This window comes from Rana temporaria, chromosome 11 (assembly GCF_905171775.1).
Source record: "Rana temporaria chromosome 11, aRanTem1.1, whole genome shotgun sequence".
Taxonomy (NCBI): domain Eukaryota; kingdom Metazoa; phylum Chordata; class Amphibia; order Anura; family Ranidae; genus Rana; species Rana temporaria.
In genome coordinates this window covers 141,542,370-141,561,307 of record NC_053499.1, presented here as the reverse complement: position 1 = coordinate 141,561,307, position 18,938 = coordinate 141,542,370, and the positions used below count along the sequence as shown (strand labels likewise).

At 46.7% G+C, this 18,938-nt stretch overlaps 1 protein-coding gene across 1 annotated transcript; it reads right to left on the bottom strand.

Annotated features, from left to right (window-relative positions):
- Positions 1-10,374: 10,374 nt before the first annotated feature.
- On the bottom strand, positions 10,375-18,594 carry LOC120917728. The gene is made up of 2 exons (XM_040329209.1): positions 18,258-18,594; positions 10,375-11,731 (listed from the first exon to the last, which is right to left on the bottom strand). The coding sequence occupies exons 1-2, from the start codon at positions 18,558-18,560 to the stop codon at positions 10,445-10,447; spliced, it is 1,590 nt and encodes a 529-aa protein (XP_040185143.1). The 5' UTR covers positions 18,561-18,594; the 3' UTR covers positions 10,375-10,444.
- Between the last annotated feature and the right edge of the window lie 344 nt (positions 18,595-18,938).

Sequence of the window (18,938 nt, the reverse complement as noted above, 5' to 3'; positions counted from 1 at the left end):
AATCTTTCAAACCCCTAGACCAGACTTAGGCAGGACATAGTCTGCAAATTTCTTTCCGACAACCACGGGTGCTGACAGGGAATCCCTCCTGCTGAGCCATCGTCTGATTATTGTTGGCGTCTATACCAGCCACTAGCGATAATCGCAAGTGAATGCGGCAGGCTGGTTGCACCCAAGTTGATCAATTTAACTTGGTACATTCAGCCTGCCCACGCAATTTGAATCTCAGCTGGTTGAGCAGGAACTGGCCGAGATTCCAACTGTCTATGGCTTCCCAAACTCTGCCTTTTCAACACAGAGGAACCTTTCTGGTCTCAAATAACCCGTTATAAGTGACTATATCTACAACTCGTGCTACATTGGTGTGATAGTTAGTCGGGAAAAATGCTCTTTTGTTTGAGGTCATTGGGATTGGGAATTCCCCCTTACAAAAAAAAATCAGTGGGAACTTATCCGAGAGGCAGAAATTGCTCAAGAAACCCCTAGCAACCACTGAAGGAACCCCGGGTGAGAAACCCTGAATACACGGGGGGGTTGTACGCAACTCAACCCTAAATTCAATTTTTTTGTAAGCGGACTAGAGTTTAGCTTTAGGAATCTTATTCATGCAGATCATGCGATTCACATTTTATTGCACGTATTTCCTTTTGCTGTTTTATTCCTTTTACCTAAGCGATGTAGAATTTAATTTATTTAGTATATGTGTATTTATATTTTTTTCTTTGCCCTTTTGTAATCTTTTACAAGCAAGGTCATGTTGGTAGGTGTTATTTATTATATATCCCTTTTTATTTGAATGTTTAGTTTGATTTTTAACAAATTGATTAAAAGAAAAGCACTTTCAACAAAGGGCTGTCTGTTTACTCATCCCAGTGGGGCTACTTCTGTTGGCTCTTGTCACCGGCGAAACCACTTGTTGGTGACCTTGTCATTGTCGTCTTCTTGTGTCTTTGTCGTCTTCTTGTGTCTTTGTCGTCTTCTTGTGTCTTTGTCGTCTTCTTGTGTCTTTGTCGTCTTCTTGTGTCTTTGTCGTCTTCTTGTGTCTTTGTCGTCTTCTTGTGTCTTTGTCGTCTTCTTGCCACCAGTGAAACCACTTGTTGGTGAACTTGTGTCATCAAACCTGACACTAGGGACTGACTGCTCCTGTATGACATGACGGGAGACTTGTGGTTTTCCTATTCTCCCGTCAGAAGAAGTAGGACAACGGCTTTTATTTTAAAGAGAACCTGTACTCCAGTCTTTAACTATTAAAAGTCCTGCCTAAGGGCAAAAACCACAAGATTTTTATGTTTTTTGGCCAGAAAAACCTTGTCGGTGCCTTTTTCTGATATAGTCTCACTTTTTTTGAAGACTTGTTTCCCAAATGAAATGGGTTAACACTAGGGTTGTCCCGATACCCCTTTTTTAGGACCGAGTACAAGTACCGATACTTTTTTTTCAAGTACTCGCCGATACCGAATACCGATACTTTAATGTCATGTGACGGTGGCACATGTGTCAGTATTTTTTATTTTTTTTACAATTTTTTTTTAATGTTTTTTTCTGATGCTTTCTGCTTTCTTTTTTTTTTAGGGGGGGGGGGTGGATGGTGTCGGTGTGTTTTTTTTATTTTTATTATTTTTATTATTTTTTACAATTCATTTTTTTTAATTTATATTTATTGCACTTTTTTTTTTTTTAAGCACTGTGGGGGTTTGGGTGAGATGTCAGGGGTCTTAACAGACCCCTGACATCTCACCTTTGAGACAACGAAAGGGACTAAGGACACAGATTCCCCAGTCCCTTTCTCTGCAGCCTCAGCTAAAATGAATGGACAGGAGAGGCTCCTCTCCATTCATAAACTGAAGCATCGTAAACACAGGTTACGATGCTCAGTTATGTGAATGGACAGAGTCAGTGATAACTGATTCTGTTCATTCAGAACAGGTAGGAGCCGGGTTTAGTGGCTCCTACCTCCGCTCTCCATCCTGACGAGGACAGAGGGAGTGGAGGAGGACATGGAGGGGAAACCGAGCACAGAGGGGGACAACAGCAGGAGGGGGACATGGAGGACAGCAGGAAAACAGAGGGGGACGCGGAGCGCCGACAGCAGAATCACTCAGGGGGGGAGAGCAGCATCACGGAAGGGCACACGGGACGCGTAGCATGGAGGAGGACAGCAGGAGCACGGAGGGGGACACGGAGCACGGACAGCAGCATCACTCGGGGGGGGGGGGGGGGGGAGCAGCATCATACACCCGCCCTCGTAGCTCACAAACTCCACCCGCCCTATCCGCAAACTCTGCCTGCCCTCTCTGCTCAAAACCTCCGCCCGCTGACCAAGTATCGGGTCAGGCATCCGGAGCATTTGTGCGAGTACAAGTACTTACGCAAATGCTCTGTATCGGTATCGGGACAACCCTAGTTAACACTGCCAACTGCTATTCTACTGTCTACTGAGAATGTCTCAGTGGCCAATAAGGCCAGTGAATAGGGGTTGGTAAAGATTAAAGGGGTTGTAAAGGTTCATCTTTTTTTTTTTTTTTCTAAATAGATTCCTTTAAGCTAGTGCATTGTTGGTTCACTTACCTTTTCCTTCGTTTTCCCTTCTAAATGTTTTTTTTTCTTTTGAATTTCTCACTTCCTGTTCCTCCTCGGTAAGCTTTCCACCATCATCTGAGCGGTGGAAAGTCATTTAGAACAGCTTACTGAACAGATTACTGAGGAGGAACAGGAAGTGAGAATTTCAGGCAAAGAAAAAAAAACATTTCAAAGGGAAATTGAAGGAAAAGGTAAGTGAACCAACAATGCACTGGCTTTAAGGAACCAATTTAGAAAATAAAAAACGAACCTTTACAACCCCTTTAACCATGAAGTCAGGAAAGGGCAGGCTCCATGTCAACTTGAGGCTAAATTTGAGGAATGTAGAAAATGTATTTATTTTTGGCTAAGAGGCATCCTGAGTGTGTCGTTGGGCAGATCTCTCATCCAGCAAAGCCCCACTTCTGGCTTGATTGATGCTGGTCATTTTGTGGGGGCCCAGAGTATCCAAGATCTGGCCCCCTTTCTGGACTCCTAGAAGAATGCTGCAGAGTTTGGAGCTACTTGTAAAATAATCCATGCACTTTGTTAATGTAAGGAGCTGAAGTGCTTGTCTGGCTTCCAGTGCGGTTGTCTGTTGAACAAAGTTCAAGTTGTCCTCCCTCAGCAACTCTTTTCATGGAGCTCTTGACTGAATGAAGATGCAATGAAAACCATATTCCAGGCATCTCTGCCTAAGAAAGGAACTTGTATGCCCATAGAGCACTTGGGCCCCTATCACATGGGCATACTCCCTCAGTGGACTGCCTGGTCAGCGGAGAATTTCCTGGATGGCAAGTTTGTGTAGCAGAGCCAACGCAGCCCGCTGTCCTCTATGGGCGGCCAGATGTAAACAGACTGCCTGTCCATTTTGCTTCCGACTCCTCCATCCAATCCACCGGATTGATGGGGTTAGATCCCCCATCAGTCTGTTTTTAGCAGATGGCATCAGATGTCCGTTGACACCCACCGCTCCATAGCGGGCAATGGTTGGTCCAATCGGGTCTGCCTAAATAATTGACAGGCAGACCCAATCAGTCTGCCCATGTGAAATGCCTCGTACATACGGTCGGACTTTCCGAGGGGAAAAAAGTCAGACAAACTTTTTTTTCTTGGAAAGTCCAGCCGTGTGTAGCCTCCATCTGACTTTTTTGTTGAAAGTCCAACGGACCTTAGATGGAGAACCTGTTCTCTTTCTTTCCGTCTGGCTCACGGCGGGCTTTTGCACAGAGTGATCTTCGGTGGGAGGGGTAGCTCCATGGGCAACAGAAGAGGCAATGGGTATAGATTTCAACTGGAGGTTTAAACCGGAGCTTCACCCAAAAGGGGATGTTCTGCTTTAAAGCCGCCTCCTCTTTTAGAAATGGTGGGGTTCAAGTACCCAGTCCTCCTCCACTCTGATTGCCTATGCCAGGGGTCTTTTATAAACGAAGGGCCTAGTTTACTGTTGTTCAGGCTTTGGGGGGGGCGGTCTCTCAGTGTGGGTAGAAAATGCCCTGGCGTCAGTGGGTGTAAACTGTGCCCCATTGGTTGTGTCAGTGGGAGGAATCGTGCCCCCTTGTTTGTATCACTGAGAGTAATAGTGGCCCAAATATAGGCAGGCAAAGGGCCGCACATCCGGCTCCCTGGCCTAGGCAATCAGAAGTGGAAATTATTCTCCCCACGGTCTTCTAGGACACGTGACCGGTCCCAGAAGACTACGGGCCCATTCACAATGGGCAGCGCGACTCGCACATGAGCAGTCGTAGTGTAGTTACTGACTTAATTTTTACACAGGAGACTGGAGCTCCTCTTTAATATAATGATACCACACCACTACTGTACAGCGCTAGATAGGAAGCAGAGCCTGCATATGTAATTAATAAAAATGATTGCCCCCCCACATACATGTACCCAGGTCTTTTTTTCTCAGAGAATAGGTGCAGGAACTCCCTCCTTCTGAGTCACCTCTTGTGTCTACCCCCTACCCACCTCCAAGCACCATTCATTAGTTTCACCCCCTACCCACCTCTGAGCACCATTTCTTGGTTCCACCTCCGAGCACCATTCCTTTTCTCCACCCCCTACCCACCTCCGAGCACCATTCCTTTTCTCCACCCCCTACCCACCTCCGAGCACCATTCCTTTTCTCCACCCCCTACCCACCTCCGAGCACCATTCCTTTTCTCCACCCCCTACCCACCTCTGAGCGCCATTTCTTGGTTCCACCTCCGAGCACCATTCCTTTTCTCCACCCCCTACCCACCTCCGAGCACCATTCCTTATCTCCACCCCCTACCCACCTCTGAGCGCCATTTCTTGGTTCCACCCCCTCCCCACCTCCGAGCACCATTCCTTTTCTCCACCCCCTCCCCACCTCCGAGCACCATTCCTTTTCTCCACCTCTGAGCGCCATTTCTTGGTTCCACCACCGAGCACCATTCCTTTTCTCCACCCCCTACCCACCTCCGAGCACCATTCCTTTTCTCCACCCCCTACCCACCTCTGAGCGCCATTTCTTGGTTCCACCCCCTCCCCACCTCCGAGCACCATTCCTTTTCTCCACCCCCTACCCACCTCTGAGCGCCATTTCTTGGTTCCACCTCCGAGCACCATTCCTTTTCTCCACCCCCTACCCACCTCCGAGCACCATTCCTTTTCTCCACCCCCTACCCACCTCTGAGCGCCATTTCTTGGTTCCACCTCCGAGCACCATTCCTTGATTCCACTCCCTACCCATCTCTGAGCACCATTCCTTGGTTCCACCCCCTACCCACCTCCGAGCACTATTCCTTGGTTCCAACCCCTACCCACCTCCGAGCAGTATCTCTCGGTTCCACCCCCTACCCACCTCCAAGCACCATTCATTGGTTTCACCCCCTACCCACCTCCGAGCACCATTCCTTGGTTCCACTCATTACCCACCTCCGAGCAACGTTTCTTGGTTCCATCCCCTACCCACCTTCGAGCACCATTACATACATTCAGAGCTGGAGGTGCCGGAACTGCGCTCCCCCGCGTTCCTGCTGAAAAAAAAGCCCTGCATGTACCGTATATACTCAAGTATAAGCCGAGTTTTCCAGCACATTTTTTTTGCTGAAAATGCCCCCCTCGGCTTATACTCGAGTCACCTTTTTGCGCCTGATCTCCCAGACTTTGGGGACCTGGTACTGGCCGGCCGTAGGTCCCCTGGACCCCAAACGCAGCTTTTCCTCTAAGTGTGCAGCTTTTTTTTTAGTCCAGGGAGCACCGATTTTTCAAAGTCGGGCAACCCTTCCATAGACTCCCATGTTAAACGTAAATCTCCGGTAAATTTGAGGGACCTGGTACCGGCCGGCCGTAGGTCCCCTGGACGCAAAACTTGTCTCTTCCTCTATAAGTGTGCAATGTTTGCTGTCTGGGGGACCTACAGCCGGGCACCCCTTCCATAGACTCCCATGTTAAACGTAAGTCTAGTCATGGACACAGTGAGGCATGCAGATGGACACCCTTGGCTTATACTCGAGTCAATATGTTTTCCCTTTTTTTTGTGGTAAAATTAGGTGCCTCGGCTTATACTCGAGTATATACGGTATATTTACTAACTACACAAGGTTTTTATGATTAAATATCACCAAAAGAAAGCTATGTTTGTGAAAAAAAATATACAAAATTTAATGTGTACAGTGTTGTATGACCGCATAATTGTCAAAGTGCGACAGCGCTGAAAATTGCCCTGGGCAGGAAGGGGGGGTAAAAGTGCTCAGTAAGCAAGTTGATAGATCATCTTCTCATTTTAGAGACATTGGCAAAGTAAAAATCTTACTGAGTGTATTTAACAAAGGTGATGCTACTTTATTTGTGATGACTTTACAGTGATATGTAAGTGCAGAGGAAATCAGAACATAGAGTTTAAAGCTGAACCCCAAGCAAACTGCTAAATACAGACGCTGAAATACTGAGAATCCTATTTCTCTCCACTCCCCAGAATCAGGCCATACACTGAGCCAAGTTCTGTATTTACGGGTTGCAGCGTGGGGGAAGCCATCCCCGCTGGGAGAAGATCGTGATTATCGCTAGAGAATCAGGCAGGCTGGTTGTACCCAAGTTGATCAACTTAGTACATTTAGCATGCCAATTAACGGTTTGAATCTCAGACGGTTCCTGCTGAACCGCTCAAGATTCAAACTGTGTATGGCCGGTGTCCTGTCGATTAATGCCCGCTCGGTATTGCGCTTGCGTAGTACAGAGAATCCGAATGGAAGAACAGCTGTAGATGGCACCTGCGCACTGTAGCCGACATACTGCCACACGCCCCCGATGCTCGTGCAAGTCTACAAGGTGTGGATTTGTTCATGATGGACGCGTGTGAGGGGTGGATGCCTACAGAAGGGGGCATCGTTTCTAATGATGGGCAGTGCTGTTAAGATCAGCCCGGAATTTCTCAAACATCTCCTAAATCTATCTCTGCTATACTTCCTACACGTGTTTGCGGCCTATCTTCCACAACCAATAGCACTGCCAATCATTACAAATTACGCCCCCTTCTGTAAGCACCCACTCCTCACGCACGCTCATCAAGTACAAATCCACCCCTTGCACGAGCATCAGCAGCGTGTCGCACTATATTAGCTATTGTGCGCAAGCGCCGTCTACAGTTGATCGTCAATTTCCTAAGTTTGGCATTTTTCGGTGGCTCTGTACTTGCGCAAACGCTGCCCATGCGCAGAAACGGGCGGGCATTATTCGACAGGGGACATTTCTCGTCAGAACACCGGCCTTAGGTTGGATTCACATGTGTGCGGCTGCCATTTGCAGTCTGTGGTCCGGTGCGCACTGGTTCAGGTGCAAGTTTATGTCACAGTGTACAGTATAAGATTTCCTATCATCTGTGCCCAGTCTTGCCACACAGAGTTAATCCAGCTCTGAGCAATCCTCTTTTATTGTTCAGTGAAATACAACAGACTTCCAGATAAAAACCAAAGTCCTTGCTTCTGAAAAAAAAGTGCACAATTCACATCCCCTCCCCTGTGTTTTGATTAAATGTTTTCAAAATATGGGGTGAGTCACAGTTCAGTGCCATGAGAAAATGCAACAGCCATCAGAATATACATAGAGGTGGAGGGGAGAGGGGAGGGGGATGTGAATTGAGGACTTTTTACAGAAGCTGTGCATGTCTGCAAGCTAGTGCACGAGATATGTAAATAACCTGTCACTTGAGCAAGGACTTTTTATCTGGAAGTCTGTTTTTTTTCACTGAACAATAAGAGGATTGCTCAGCGCTGGATTAACTCTGTGTGGCAAGACTGGGCACAGATGATGGGAAATCTTATTCTCTACATTGTGATATCACAGAATGGCACGTACAGGTACGTTGCCCTTTAAGTGTCCAGCCGGCGGCGCGCTCGTGACCCGGTCCGAAGCTCCGTGACCGCGCCCACGAACCCGATTGCCGTCGGTGTCCCACGATCAGTCACAGGAGCTGAAGAACAGGGAGAGGTAAGTGTAAACACAGCTTCCCCGTTCTTCCTACTGTGACTGTCACTGATCGTCTGTTCCCTGTTATAGGGAACGACAATCAGTGACATCACACGTCCAGCCCCGCCCCCCTACAGTAAGAATCACTTCCTTAGGCTCCATTCACACCTTGGCGGCAATACGCCAGACGCTCGATACGCTGGAGGGGCGAATTTCCATTGCTGTCTATGAGATGGTTCACATCTCATAGACGCCGTACGCCTGCCGCCTGAAAACAAGTCCCGGACCCTTTTTTTCAGGCGGCATTGGCGTTCGGCCATAGACAGCAATGGGAAAGATTTGTTAAAAAAAAAAAAGTTACACGAATCGAGGCAAAATACGCAGCGTACGCGGCGTTACTTGTCGCCGAGGTGTGAATGCAGCGTTAGGGCACACTTAACCCCTTAGCACCCCCTGGTGGTTAACCCCATTCACTGCCATTTTCACAGTAATCAGTGCATTTTTATAGCACTTTTCTCTGTGAAAATGACAATGGTCCCAAAAGTGTCCGCCGCAATGTCGCAGTCACGGGAAAAAAAAAAAATGCTGATCGCCGCCATTACAAGTATATAAAAAAAAAAAAAATAATTATAAAAATACCATAAACTCTGCCCTATTTTGTAAACGCTATAACTTTTGCGCAAACCGATCAATAAACACTTTTTTTTTTTTCACTAAAAATATGTAGAAGAATACGTATCGGCCTAAACTGAGGAAAAATAAAGTTTTTTTTATATATTTTTTTTGGGGGATATTTATTATAGCAAAAGGTAAAAAATATTGCATTTTTTTTCCAAATTGCTCGCTAAATTTTAGTTTATAGCGCAAAAAATAAAAAACGCAGAGGTGATCAAATACCACCAAAAGAAAGTTCTATTTGTGGGGAAAAAAAGGACGCCAATTTTGTTTGGGAGCCACGTTGCACGACCGCGCAATTGTCAGTTAAAGCGACGCAGTGCCGAATCGCAAAAAGGGGCCAGGTCCTCAACCTGCATAAGGGTCTTAGGTGATTAAACTGTATCATGGCCACCCTGGACATGTGTGATCCAGTCACATTGACATATAATGCGAATTGGATTCGCTTTAAAAAACGCATTCAATTCACACCTATGCGAACCCAGCCTTACACAACTTTGCCAGAGAACCGAACCAGACTGATTACCTGACACTTGTCTCTTTCGCAATGCTGATAGGTCACCTCTCTCCGCCCCCAGCCAATAACTGGACAGTGAAGTAGAGGCACACTGATCGTCATCCTTCCGCTTCTGCCAACATCTGTATGTGCAATACACCTGAATGGCTTCTTGGCTGCCCCTGTGCTGCTGTACAGGGTATTGCAAGAGGCTGAAATCAGTTTTGGCACAGTACAATAGATGCATTTAAAAAAAAAATCAAATAATTAAAAGATTTACATTTATTGGTATTTTTTTTTTATATATACAGTACAGACCAAAAGTTTGGACACCCCTTCTCATTCAAAGAGTTTTCTTTATTTTAATGACTATGAAAATTTGTAGATTCACACTGAAGGCATCAAAACTATGAATGTAACACATGTGGAATTATACATAAAAAAGTGTGAAACAACTGAAAATATATTTCATATTCTAGGTTCTTCCACCTTTTGCAGCAGACACATCTCTAGAACTGGTAAGAGGAGACTGTGTGAATCAGGCCTTCATGGTAGAATATCTGCTAGGAAACCACTGCTAAAGAAAGGCAACAAGCACAAGAGACTTGTTTGGGATAAAGAACACAAGGGATGGACATTTGACCAGTGGAAATCTGTGCTTTGGTCTGATGAGTCCAAACTTGAGATCTTTGGTTCCAACCCCCGTGTCTTTGTGCGACGCAGAAAAAGTGAACGGATGGACTCTACATGCCTGGTTCCCACCGTGAAGCATGGAGGAGGAGGTGTGATGGTGTGGGGGTGCTTTGCTGGTGACACTGTTGGGGATTTATTCAAAATTGAAGGCATACTGAACCAGCATGGCTACCACAGCATCTTGCAGCGGCATGCTATTCCATCCGGTTTGCGTTTAGTTGGACCATCATTTATTTTTCAACAGGACAATGACCCCAAACACACCTCCAGGCTGTGTAAGGGCTATTTGACCAAGAAGGAGAGGGATGGGGTGCTGCGCCAGGAGACTACCTCTTGAAGCTCATCAAGAGAATGCCAAGAGAGTGCCAAGCAGTAATCAAAGCAAAAGGTGGCTACTTTGAAGAACCTAGAATATGAAATATATTTTCAGTTGTTTCACACTTTTTTGTTATGTATAATTCCACATGTGTTACTTCATAGTTTTGATGCCTTCAGTGTGAATCTACATGAAAATAAAGAAAACTTTGGATGAGAAGGGGTGTCCAAACTTTTGGTCTGTACTGTATATTTGCCTGGAGTTCAGCTTTAGGGTTGCTGATTTTTTGTTATCATCACATAATCCTCTTTTGTATCCTCAAGTACTTTAAACAAAGTCTCATCGACCTGAACCATGTCTGGTAGAGAAGGGGCTTGGTAATGATTTTCTTCTGGTTGGAGGTCGGCGATTCTCAGGCACTGTCTCATTGTTCCTTCAGGTGGAATGTACATAGAACTCGGAGGCTCTCGGAGTCGATGCAAGTTGTCCACACCTACACATTCTGCCCCTTTGCCGGCTGTGGCATTGAGCATGGAGAAGCCCGAAGAAAACGAGGCCGCACCCGCCACTTCTTCCATGGCCTCCCTGCTCTGTAGACATGTCCATTTTGGATCCCTAGGGCAAAACTGACTACTGTAAGAAAACTCTTTTGGATCTGGTGGTAATGTTTCTTCGACAGGGTAGGCCATCTCATCAGCCGTTTTCCCCATCTTCAGTTTGATCACCAACCTCTCCGACTGGGTTTGTTGATTTGGCACATTCATTTCCATCGGAGACATGTTGCGGTCAAGAGGCTTCTTGGAGTCCAGTGTGTTGTGGCAAATTATAGTTGGCCCGGCGTCAGACGTCTCCACTGGTACTCTGTACACCATATCTCCGGCTTTATACAAATCTGGCTCAAGTTCATTACTGGAGGATTCTGGGATACCGGCTTTGGAAAATGTTGGTTCTTCAAATGTCTCTTTTAACCCTCGAGGGCTTATATAGGTTTTTCTGTTCTGTAAAGGCACGAGAGGTTGTTGGGCCAAGTTTAGATCGCTGTATTTAGTCAGGAACTCATCGCTGTCCAAGTGCCTGCTTAAAACGTAGTTGGAATCCCCAGTGGAGTCCTCCTGCCTGCGATGCGGCGCTGTAGGTAGGCCAAAACCAGCGGCAGACTTTTTGGAGTCCTTTCTGTGGATGTTCTTAAACATTTTGGTCTGCACATTTAAATGGTTTGCGTCATTGGTGTTCTCGGGGTTGGCAATCTGGCTGTTACGTTTCCGACATTGCTCGGAATTTTCTTTTTCGTTTTTAATCTCTAAATTGAGTTCACTGAACAGAAGATCCGTACAGTCCGACCTGTTCTCCTTGATCAGACAAAGAAGTTTTTCACAGTGAAGTCTTGCAAGGTATAGTTCAAAGGCAGTAAGTTTGGCTTCCTCTATATTAATCGTCCCTCCGATTATATACTCAGTGTCTGTGACTACCGAGTACCCCACTCGCTGAAGGATCTGTCTTACGGTCTTCTCTGGAATGACGGGCTCAACAAAGTAGACAAAATTACCTGTAAATTTCTGCACAAAGAAAAAAAATAAAGAAATAAATAGATTCAGTTTAGGGTAGAACATTTTCAATGCAGATCCGGAGAAAATAATTTGATGGAAGACAAAGAAAAAAACATTCAGAAGGGAAATCGAAGGAAAAGGAAAGTGAACCAACAATGCACTAGCTTAACCACTTAAGCCCCGGACCTTTAGGCAGCTAAATGCCCAGGCCAGGTTTTGCGATTCGGCACTGCGTCGCTTTAACAGACAACTGCGCGGTCATGCGACGTGGCTCCCAAACAAAATTGGCGTCCTTTTTTCCCCACAAATAGAGCTTATTTTTGGTGGTATTTGATCACCTCTGCGGTTTTTATTTTTTGCGCTATAAACAAAAATAGAGCGACAATTTTGAAAAAAATTCAATATTTTTTACTTTTTGCTATAATAAATATCCCCAAAAACATATATTAAAAACAAATTTTTCCTCAGTTTAGGCCGATACGTATTCTTCTACCTATTTTTGGTAAAAAAAAAAAAAAAAAAAAAAAAAATCGCAATAAGCGTTTATCGATTGGTTTGCGCAAAATTTATAGCGTTTACAAAATAGGGGATAGTTTTATTGCATTTTTATTAATTTTTTTTTTTTTACTACTAATGGTGACGATCAGCGTTTTTTTCGTGACTGCGACATTATGGCGGACAATTTTTACACATTTTTGGGACCATTGTCATTTTCACAGCAAAAAATGCATTTAAATTGCATTGTTTATTGTGAAAATTAGTTGCAGTTTGGGAGTTAACCACAGGGGGCGCTGTAGGAGTTAGGGTTCACCTAGTGTGTGTTTACAACTGTAGGGGGGTGTGGCTGTAGGACTAGCTCCGGAGCTGTGGCATCGCTAGCAGGAATTGTAAAATATCGGCCCGATTTGGATAAAAATCGGCCGATGCCGATTTCTCCAAAACGGCCAAATATCGGCCGATATATCGGTTGACCTCTAGTAGTGTATGCTGCATCCACCTAGGCAAATATGATTCTGAAAAAAAAAAAAAAGTAGAATATTATTTTTTTAATAATTGATCGTTTATAAATCACTTTCACTTTATTAAGAGCATGTAAACCCCAACAATGAACTTCTCCTACATGATCCCTTTTGATCCGCACAAAGTGTTATATAAATCCTGTATAATAATAATAATAATATTCTTATATACAAATAGAAGTATTTTTGTTATATCCGTTTAAAAACCTGCAAAAAAAATAATAATAATTAATTATTTTTTTTAAAAGCATAACTCCAGCCATGGATAAAGAAAACAAAGGGTTACAATCTCAGATGTTTACTGTTGTGTCCCCGCTAGGGAGATTTCCATTCACCTCTTCCTGTGTCACAAGAACAGGAATTTCCTCCAACAGGAACACAACAATAAAAAGCCAATAATTAGTAAGGTGAAGACGGGTCGGAACCTCTGCTGGGTTTTGTTGCGGTTGAGATTTTCTTGTTCTATAACAGCAAGTGAAGTGAAATGGCTCCACCCCTTTACTGGAATTTCCTATTAAATGGGAAGCGTTAATTGCATCTCCTGATCCTCCTTATATCCACATCCGCTGACTAATTGAATGGCAGTGAGTCACAGAAAGCACTACTCCTTATCTCAGTTCAGTGATGACATCATCACTTTTCACAATTGTATTCTAAGCCCATTGCACAACATCATTACAGATAAAGCATCGGGATATCGTGCCAATGAAGGGCATGGAGAGTGGGCACAGCCTCACATGTAAACAGGATGAAATCTATTATAGGTGTCAGTGGTGGCTGGTTCTCAATTTTTTTTGGAGGGGGGCGCAAACAAAACTAAAAAAATAAATAAAAATACTCATCAAATTGCAGCCACTCTGCCCCATCAATTGCCGACAGTGCGCCCCATCAATTGCCGACAGTGCGCCCCATCAATTGCCGACAGTGCGCCCCATCAATTGCCGACAGTGCGCCCCATCAATTGCCGACAGTGCGCCCCATCAATTGCCGACAGTGCGCCCCATCAATTGCCGACAGTGCGCCCCATCAATTGCCGACAGTGCGCCCCATCAATTGCCGACAGTGCGCCCCATCAATTGCCGACAGTGCGCCCCATCAATTGCCGACAGTGCGCCCCATCAATTGCCGACAGTGCGCCCCATCAATTGCCGACAGTGCGCCCCATCAATCGCCGACAGTGCGCCCCATCAAAGGATGCTACTGTGCCCCTTCAATTGCTGAAAGTGTGCCCCATCAATTGCCACTAGTGTGCATCACCCGGCACTTACCCGTCTCGAAGCGGGTCACGGTGGTGTCATCCACGCTCCTCCCGTCCTCTCTATCAGGCGTCCAATCACAGCGCCTGTCGTTTCAGACAATCAGGTGACAGGTAACAAACCCGATTGGCTGAGAGGCGGTTCAGTGTTAGGAAAGTGAAGGAATTTGCTTTTTTAACACAATGCTGAGTGAACAGCGAGTGCCCAGCATGGCGCCCGCTGTTCACCTTTTTGGATGCCCATTAGAGCCTTTGGCTCTAATCAGGTGCTTCCAAAAAAACACCCCCGACGCTGTAATTCAGGTGCCCAGCGCCCGAAAAGGGTCCGGACACCTCATGTAATGCATGAATCTATCTATGGTGATAGAGGGGGCGGCGCCCATGTGCCCTTTATGGGCGCACCGCCACTGAGACAATGTGATTTGTAGTGTATAGTACCATCACACCGATCTGCCACTTGTTTTTTATTTATTTATTTTTCTTGTTCTGACCGAGAAGCATATCTAAGGCCCCTTTCACACGGGCGGACCGTATGTCTGCTTTTTTATCCATCCGTTTACGAACGAAAAAGGGACATACATTGGTCCCTATGAGATTGCGGGTGCTGACACCCGATCTCACCCGGGTCCGCAATCCTCCAATTCTGCAGACGGAGGAAAATCCAATTTTCTCTTCCGTTCATGGACGGACACAGCAACCTTTGACCTTAGCGTTATATCCGCTTCCTTCCAGGAAGCGGATATAACCCTAAGGTCAAAGGCTGCTGTGTCCGTCCATGAACGGAAGAGAAAATTGGATTTTACGGTGAGTACAAAAATCCTATTTTTCCATCCTTCTGCAGATCGGATGAAGACAGACAGACGGTCCGTGTTCATCCGATCCCCCCCATAGGGGAGAGCGGAGATCTGACAGCGCGGTCCCTGCACAGTGAGGGGCCCGCCCTGTCATCCGCCAGCTCAGCGGAGGGAGGGGGGGGGGGGGATCATCACGGATCCGGCCCCAAGGATTCTTCTTCTGGTAAAGTGTCCCAGGAGAAAGAAGCACCTCCCCAATTCTGGGGCTGTGTATGAACTGCTACACTGGCAGCACAGGGCCGCTGATCTGGCAGTACATCCAGCCCTTCTGCACTGGGCCCCATCATTTCAAAGGGGGGGCAGGCACCTGCTGAGGAGGGCCAGCTGTACTTCCTCACTGCAGACACTGATCCTCATCTGATTTCCCCTGCAGCGCTGTCGTGCAAATGTTAGCGCTTCATCATGACTAAGCGCCAACATTTGCACGAAACGCGTCCAACTCTTTGTCCCCTGCTCCATCTGTCAACCACTTATCATATAAAGCTTCAATAAAAGGATTTTTGGAAGTGCAGCCGCCCGGACTCATTTCCTAAGGACAGGGGGGGTGGGGGGGTTGTGTAGTCAACAGGACTGATAACGATGCTGGACTGACATCCTAAATCAGTAATGGCGAACCTTGGCACCCCAGATGTTTTGGAACTACATTTCCCATGATGCTCTGGCACTCTGCAGTGTAGTGGAGCATCATGGGAAATGTAGTTCCAAAACATCTGGAGTGCCAAGGTTCACCATCACTGTCAAAAATAAAGTTATCTCACCGAGTTACTAGATTTCTGGCAGGATCAACTGCTAATTTTTGTGCTTATAGAACAGAAATAACAAAACGCTTTCTCTGGTTTGTTTACCAAACTGAAAAAGGAGAAGTTCATTGTTAGAGATTCCATACATTAAAGAGGAACTTCACTCCCCCGTGTTCATTTGTTTTCTAAAGCAAACCCAAAAACACCCACTTATTATATTGCAGCTTAGAAATTCTTAGAAAAGAAAACAAATGCAGCCAACCACATCTTTCTTCATCTGGCCTGTAAGAATGTTGTTTTATAAAGGCTCTCCAGCAGAATGTATCAGTTTACAGGGACGAGACAAACCACTTAATACTGACAGGGGTGATAAAAAAGAATATTATTATAATAATAATGAACTTATGGACTCAGTTCACATCATTGCAGTGCAGAAAAAAAAGGGTAGAGCATGTTTTTTCCACACTGCAAATGCAGGGAACGCCCTTAAAACACTCTGCGCCCCTTTAAGCCAAGCCCAAAAATGTATAGAAAAAATGCACTGCAAACGCAGCGCAAAACGCATGTCAAATGTGCGTCAAATACACGCAGTTATGTGCAGTTTCTGGTCTGAATGGGCCCTGAGCTGGAGTTTGGCTTCAATTAGTTGCTATATGTAAACCTGCTAGTACTTCTAACACTCCCCTCCCCCCGGACTGACAAAGTTGCCATCTGCTGTGCCTCCTGTTCTCCTTCATCCAGAGTGGAGGCACTCAAATATATGAGGTTACATAGTTAGGTTGAAAAAAAAAAAAGACAAGTCCATCTAGTTCAGTGCTAGATGGTGTGTTACTGGCCAGATCACCAGGTGAAAACAGGGAGATAAAAGCCTAAAAAAAGAAAACTAATGTAGCCACCACATCTAATGATAGGTAAGCCGCAATATATTACAGGTTTTGGGTTTAACACCGCTTTATTTTTCTTCTTAAAAGCGGAGCTCCACCCAAAAGGGGAAGCTCCGCTTGCTTGCCTCTCCTCCGCTGTCATATTTGGCCCCTTTGGGGGGGGGGGGGGATGGGTAGCGGGCACCTGCTCCCACTTCCTGGGGACTTTGCTGCCAAAACTTATTCTACATATTTTTTTGTAAAAAAATAAAATTGCAATAAGCGTTTGATTGGTTTGCGCACAAATTATAGCATCTACAAAATAGGTGGTAGTTTTATGGCATTTTTATTAATATTTTTTTTACTAGTAATGGCGGCGATTAGCCCCGCTCTCCTCTATGGGGCAGGGTGAACATGGGCACTGCCAAGCTCTCCTCTATGGGGCAGAGTGAACATGGGCACAGCCCCGCTCTCCTCTATGGGGCAGCGTGAACATGGGCACAGTCCGCACTCCTCTATGGGGCACAGCGAACATGGGCACAGCCCCGCTCTCCTCTAAGGGGCGGAGTGAACATGGGCACAGCCCCGCCCTCCTCTATGGGGCAGAGTGAACATGGGCACAGCCCCGCCCTCCTCTATGGGGCAGAGTGAACATGGGCACAGCCCCGCTCCCCTCTATGGGGCAGAGTGAACATGGGCACTGCCCCGCTCTCCTCTATGGGGCAGAGCGAACATGGGCACTGCCCCGCTCTCCTCTATGGGGCAGAGCGAACATGGGCACTGCCAAGCTCTCCTCTATGGGGCAAAGTGAACATGGGCACAGCCCCGCTCTCCTCTATGAGGCAATCAGTTGGAAAAGGCCCGCCTGCCCATATCCATCCGATCCGCCATATAGATGGGAATAGGTCCCCCATCCGTCTAATTGGATTGGATGGTGGCGAGGGTCAGCGCACATGTGACCACTGACATCCACCCTCTATAGAGGAGACTGGAGGGTCCCATCCGGTCAGGACAGGTGGACCAGGCCGGATCACCAGTGTGAAAGGGGTCTAAAGCAGCTATAAAAAGACCCTTTGTGTTGCCCGTAGCAACTAGCCTTCTTGTACGAATCCAGAAGCCGATGAGCTGGGCAACAAGAAACGTTCCACCCAGCACACCGCACCCATCAGCCAAGCTCCTTCCTTATTACCTGCTGATTGGATTCTTGAGGGAACAAGCATGACTGGCACTCATCAGCCTTTCTTGTTGCTCCTAGCAACCAGCCAGCATCCTTTTAATCTCAGGTAGCCGATTGGTCGCCTCAGGCAACAGCAAATGTCCTGCACCTATCACCATGCATGAAAAGTGTGCCAGCAAGCCCCCCTTGCTTGTTGTCAATAGTAACCAACCAGCATCCTTGTTCCACTCTGGAAGATGATTGGTTGCCACGGCAACAAGAATTGGTCCACCCAGCACCCATGCATCTAAAGTATGCCAGCCAGTCACTCTCTTGTTGCCCTTAGCAACCAGCCAGCAGCGGTTTCATCTCTGGAAGCTGATTGGCTGACTTGGGCATCAGGAAATATACTGCACCAATCACCATGCATAAAAAGCTTGCCAGAAAGCCCCCTTTCTCATTTTTCATAGCAACCAGCCACTCCAGAAGCTGATTGGTTGCTCGGAAGAACAAGAAATGTTCCACCCAGCACTCTGCACACATCAGCCAATCACAAAGCGCAAACTCATTTGTTGTTGCCCGTAGCAACCAGCTTTCTTGCTCCCTTCTGGAAGCTGATAGGGAAATGTCCCTCCCTCTGCTGTCTACCTTCAGGGTCCGGATCTCCTTCCTCCAGGGGTACAGGAAGAGATTCACACAGATGAGCTCCAGCACGGCGAATCCTTTCATCATGTGTGCGATGATGTCAGCCCCGTCCTGCCGCTTCCTCCTCACAAAGTTCTCTTTGATGAGCTGAGTGTAGAGGAGCCCCGGGGCCGCCCCGTCCGCCCCTCTTCCGTACAGCACGGCGCTTCCCTCCCGGCTCCCGGCCTCATAGTGGAGGATGAAGTCCTGGAAGAGGCTCCCCTTCATGTCTGCCCAGCCCGGCTCCCCTCTGCCCGACTTCGGCATCAGGAAGTTCCCGGCCGAGCCGCTCCCGCCGCCCGATTGGTCGGCTCGGCATACACCGAGACGTCTATTGGTCGGAGCGGCACAGAGCAAGGACTCCTATTGGTCAGAGCGCGGGTCAGTCAGACAGCCTGCTCCGCCCTGAGTTCAGGAAGTCAGGAAGACAAAGTGAAAGTGATGTGAGCCTGTCATGTGTATAGGGAGAGAGCAGAGCATCCTTCTCAGGAAGATAGAAAAGCACCCCCCTCAGGAACACCAATCACTGACTGTGCTCACACCTGTATATTCCACCTCAGGAAGATCAATCACTGACTGAATAAATGTGCTCACACCTGTATATTCCACCTCAGGAACACCAATCAATGACTCAATAAATGTGCT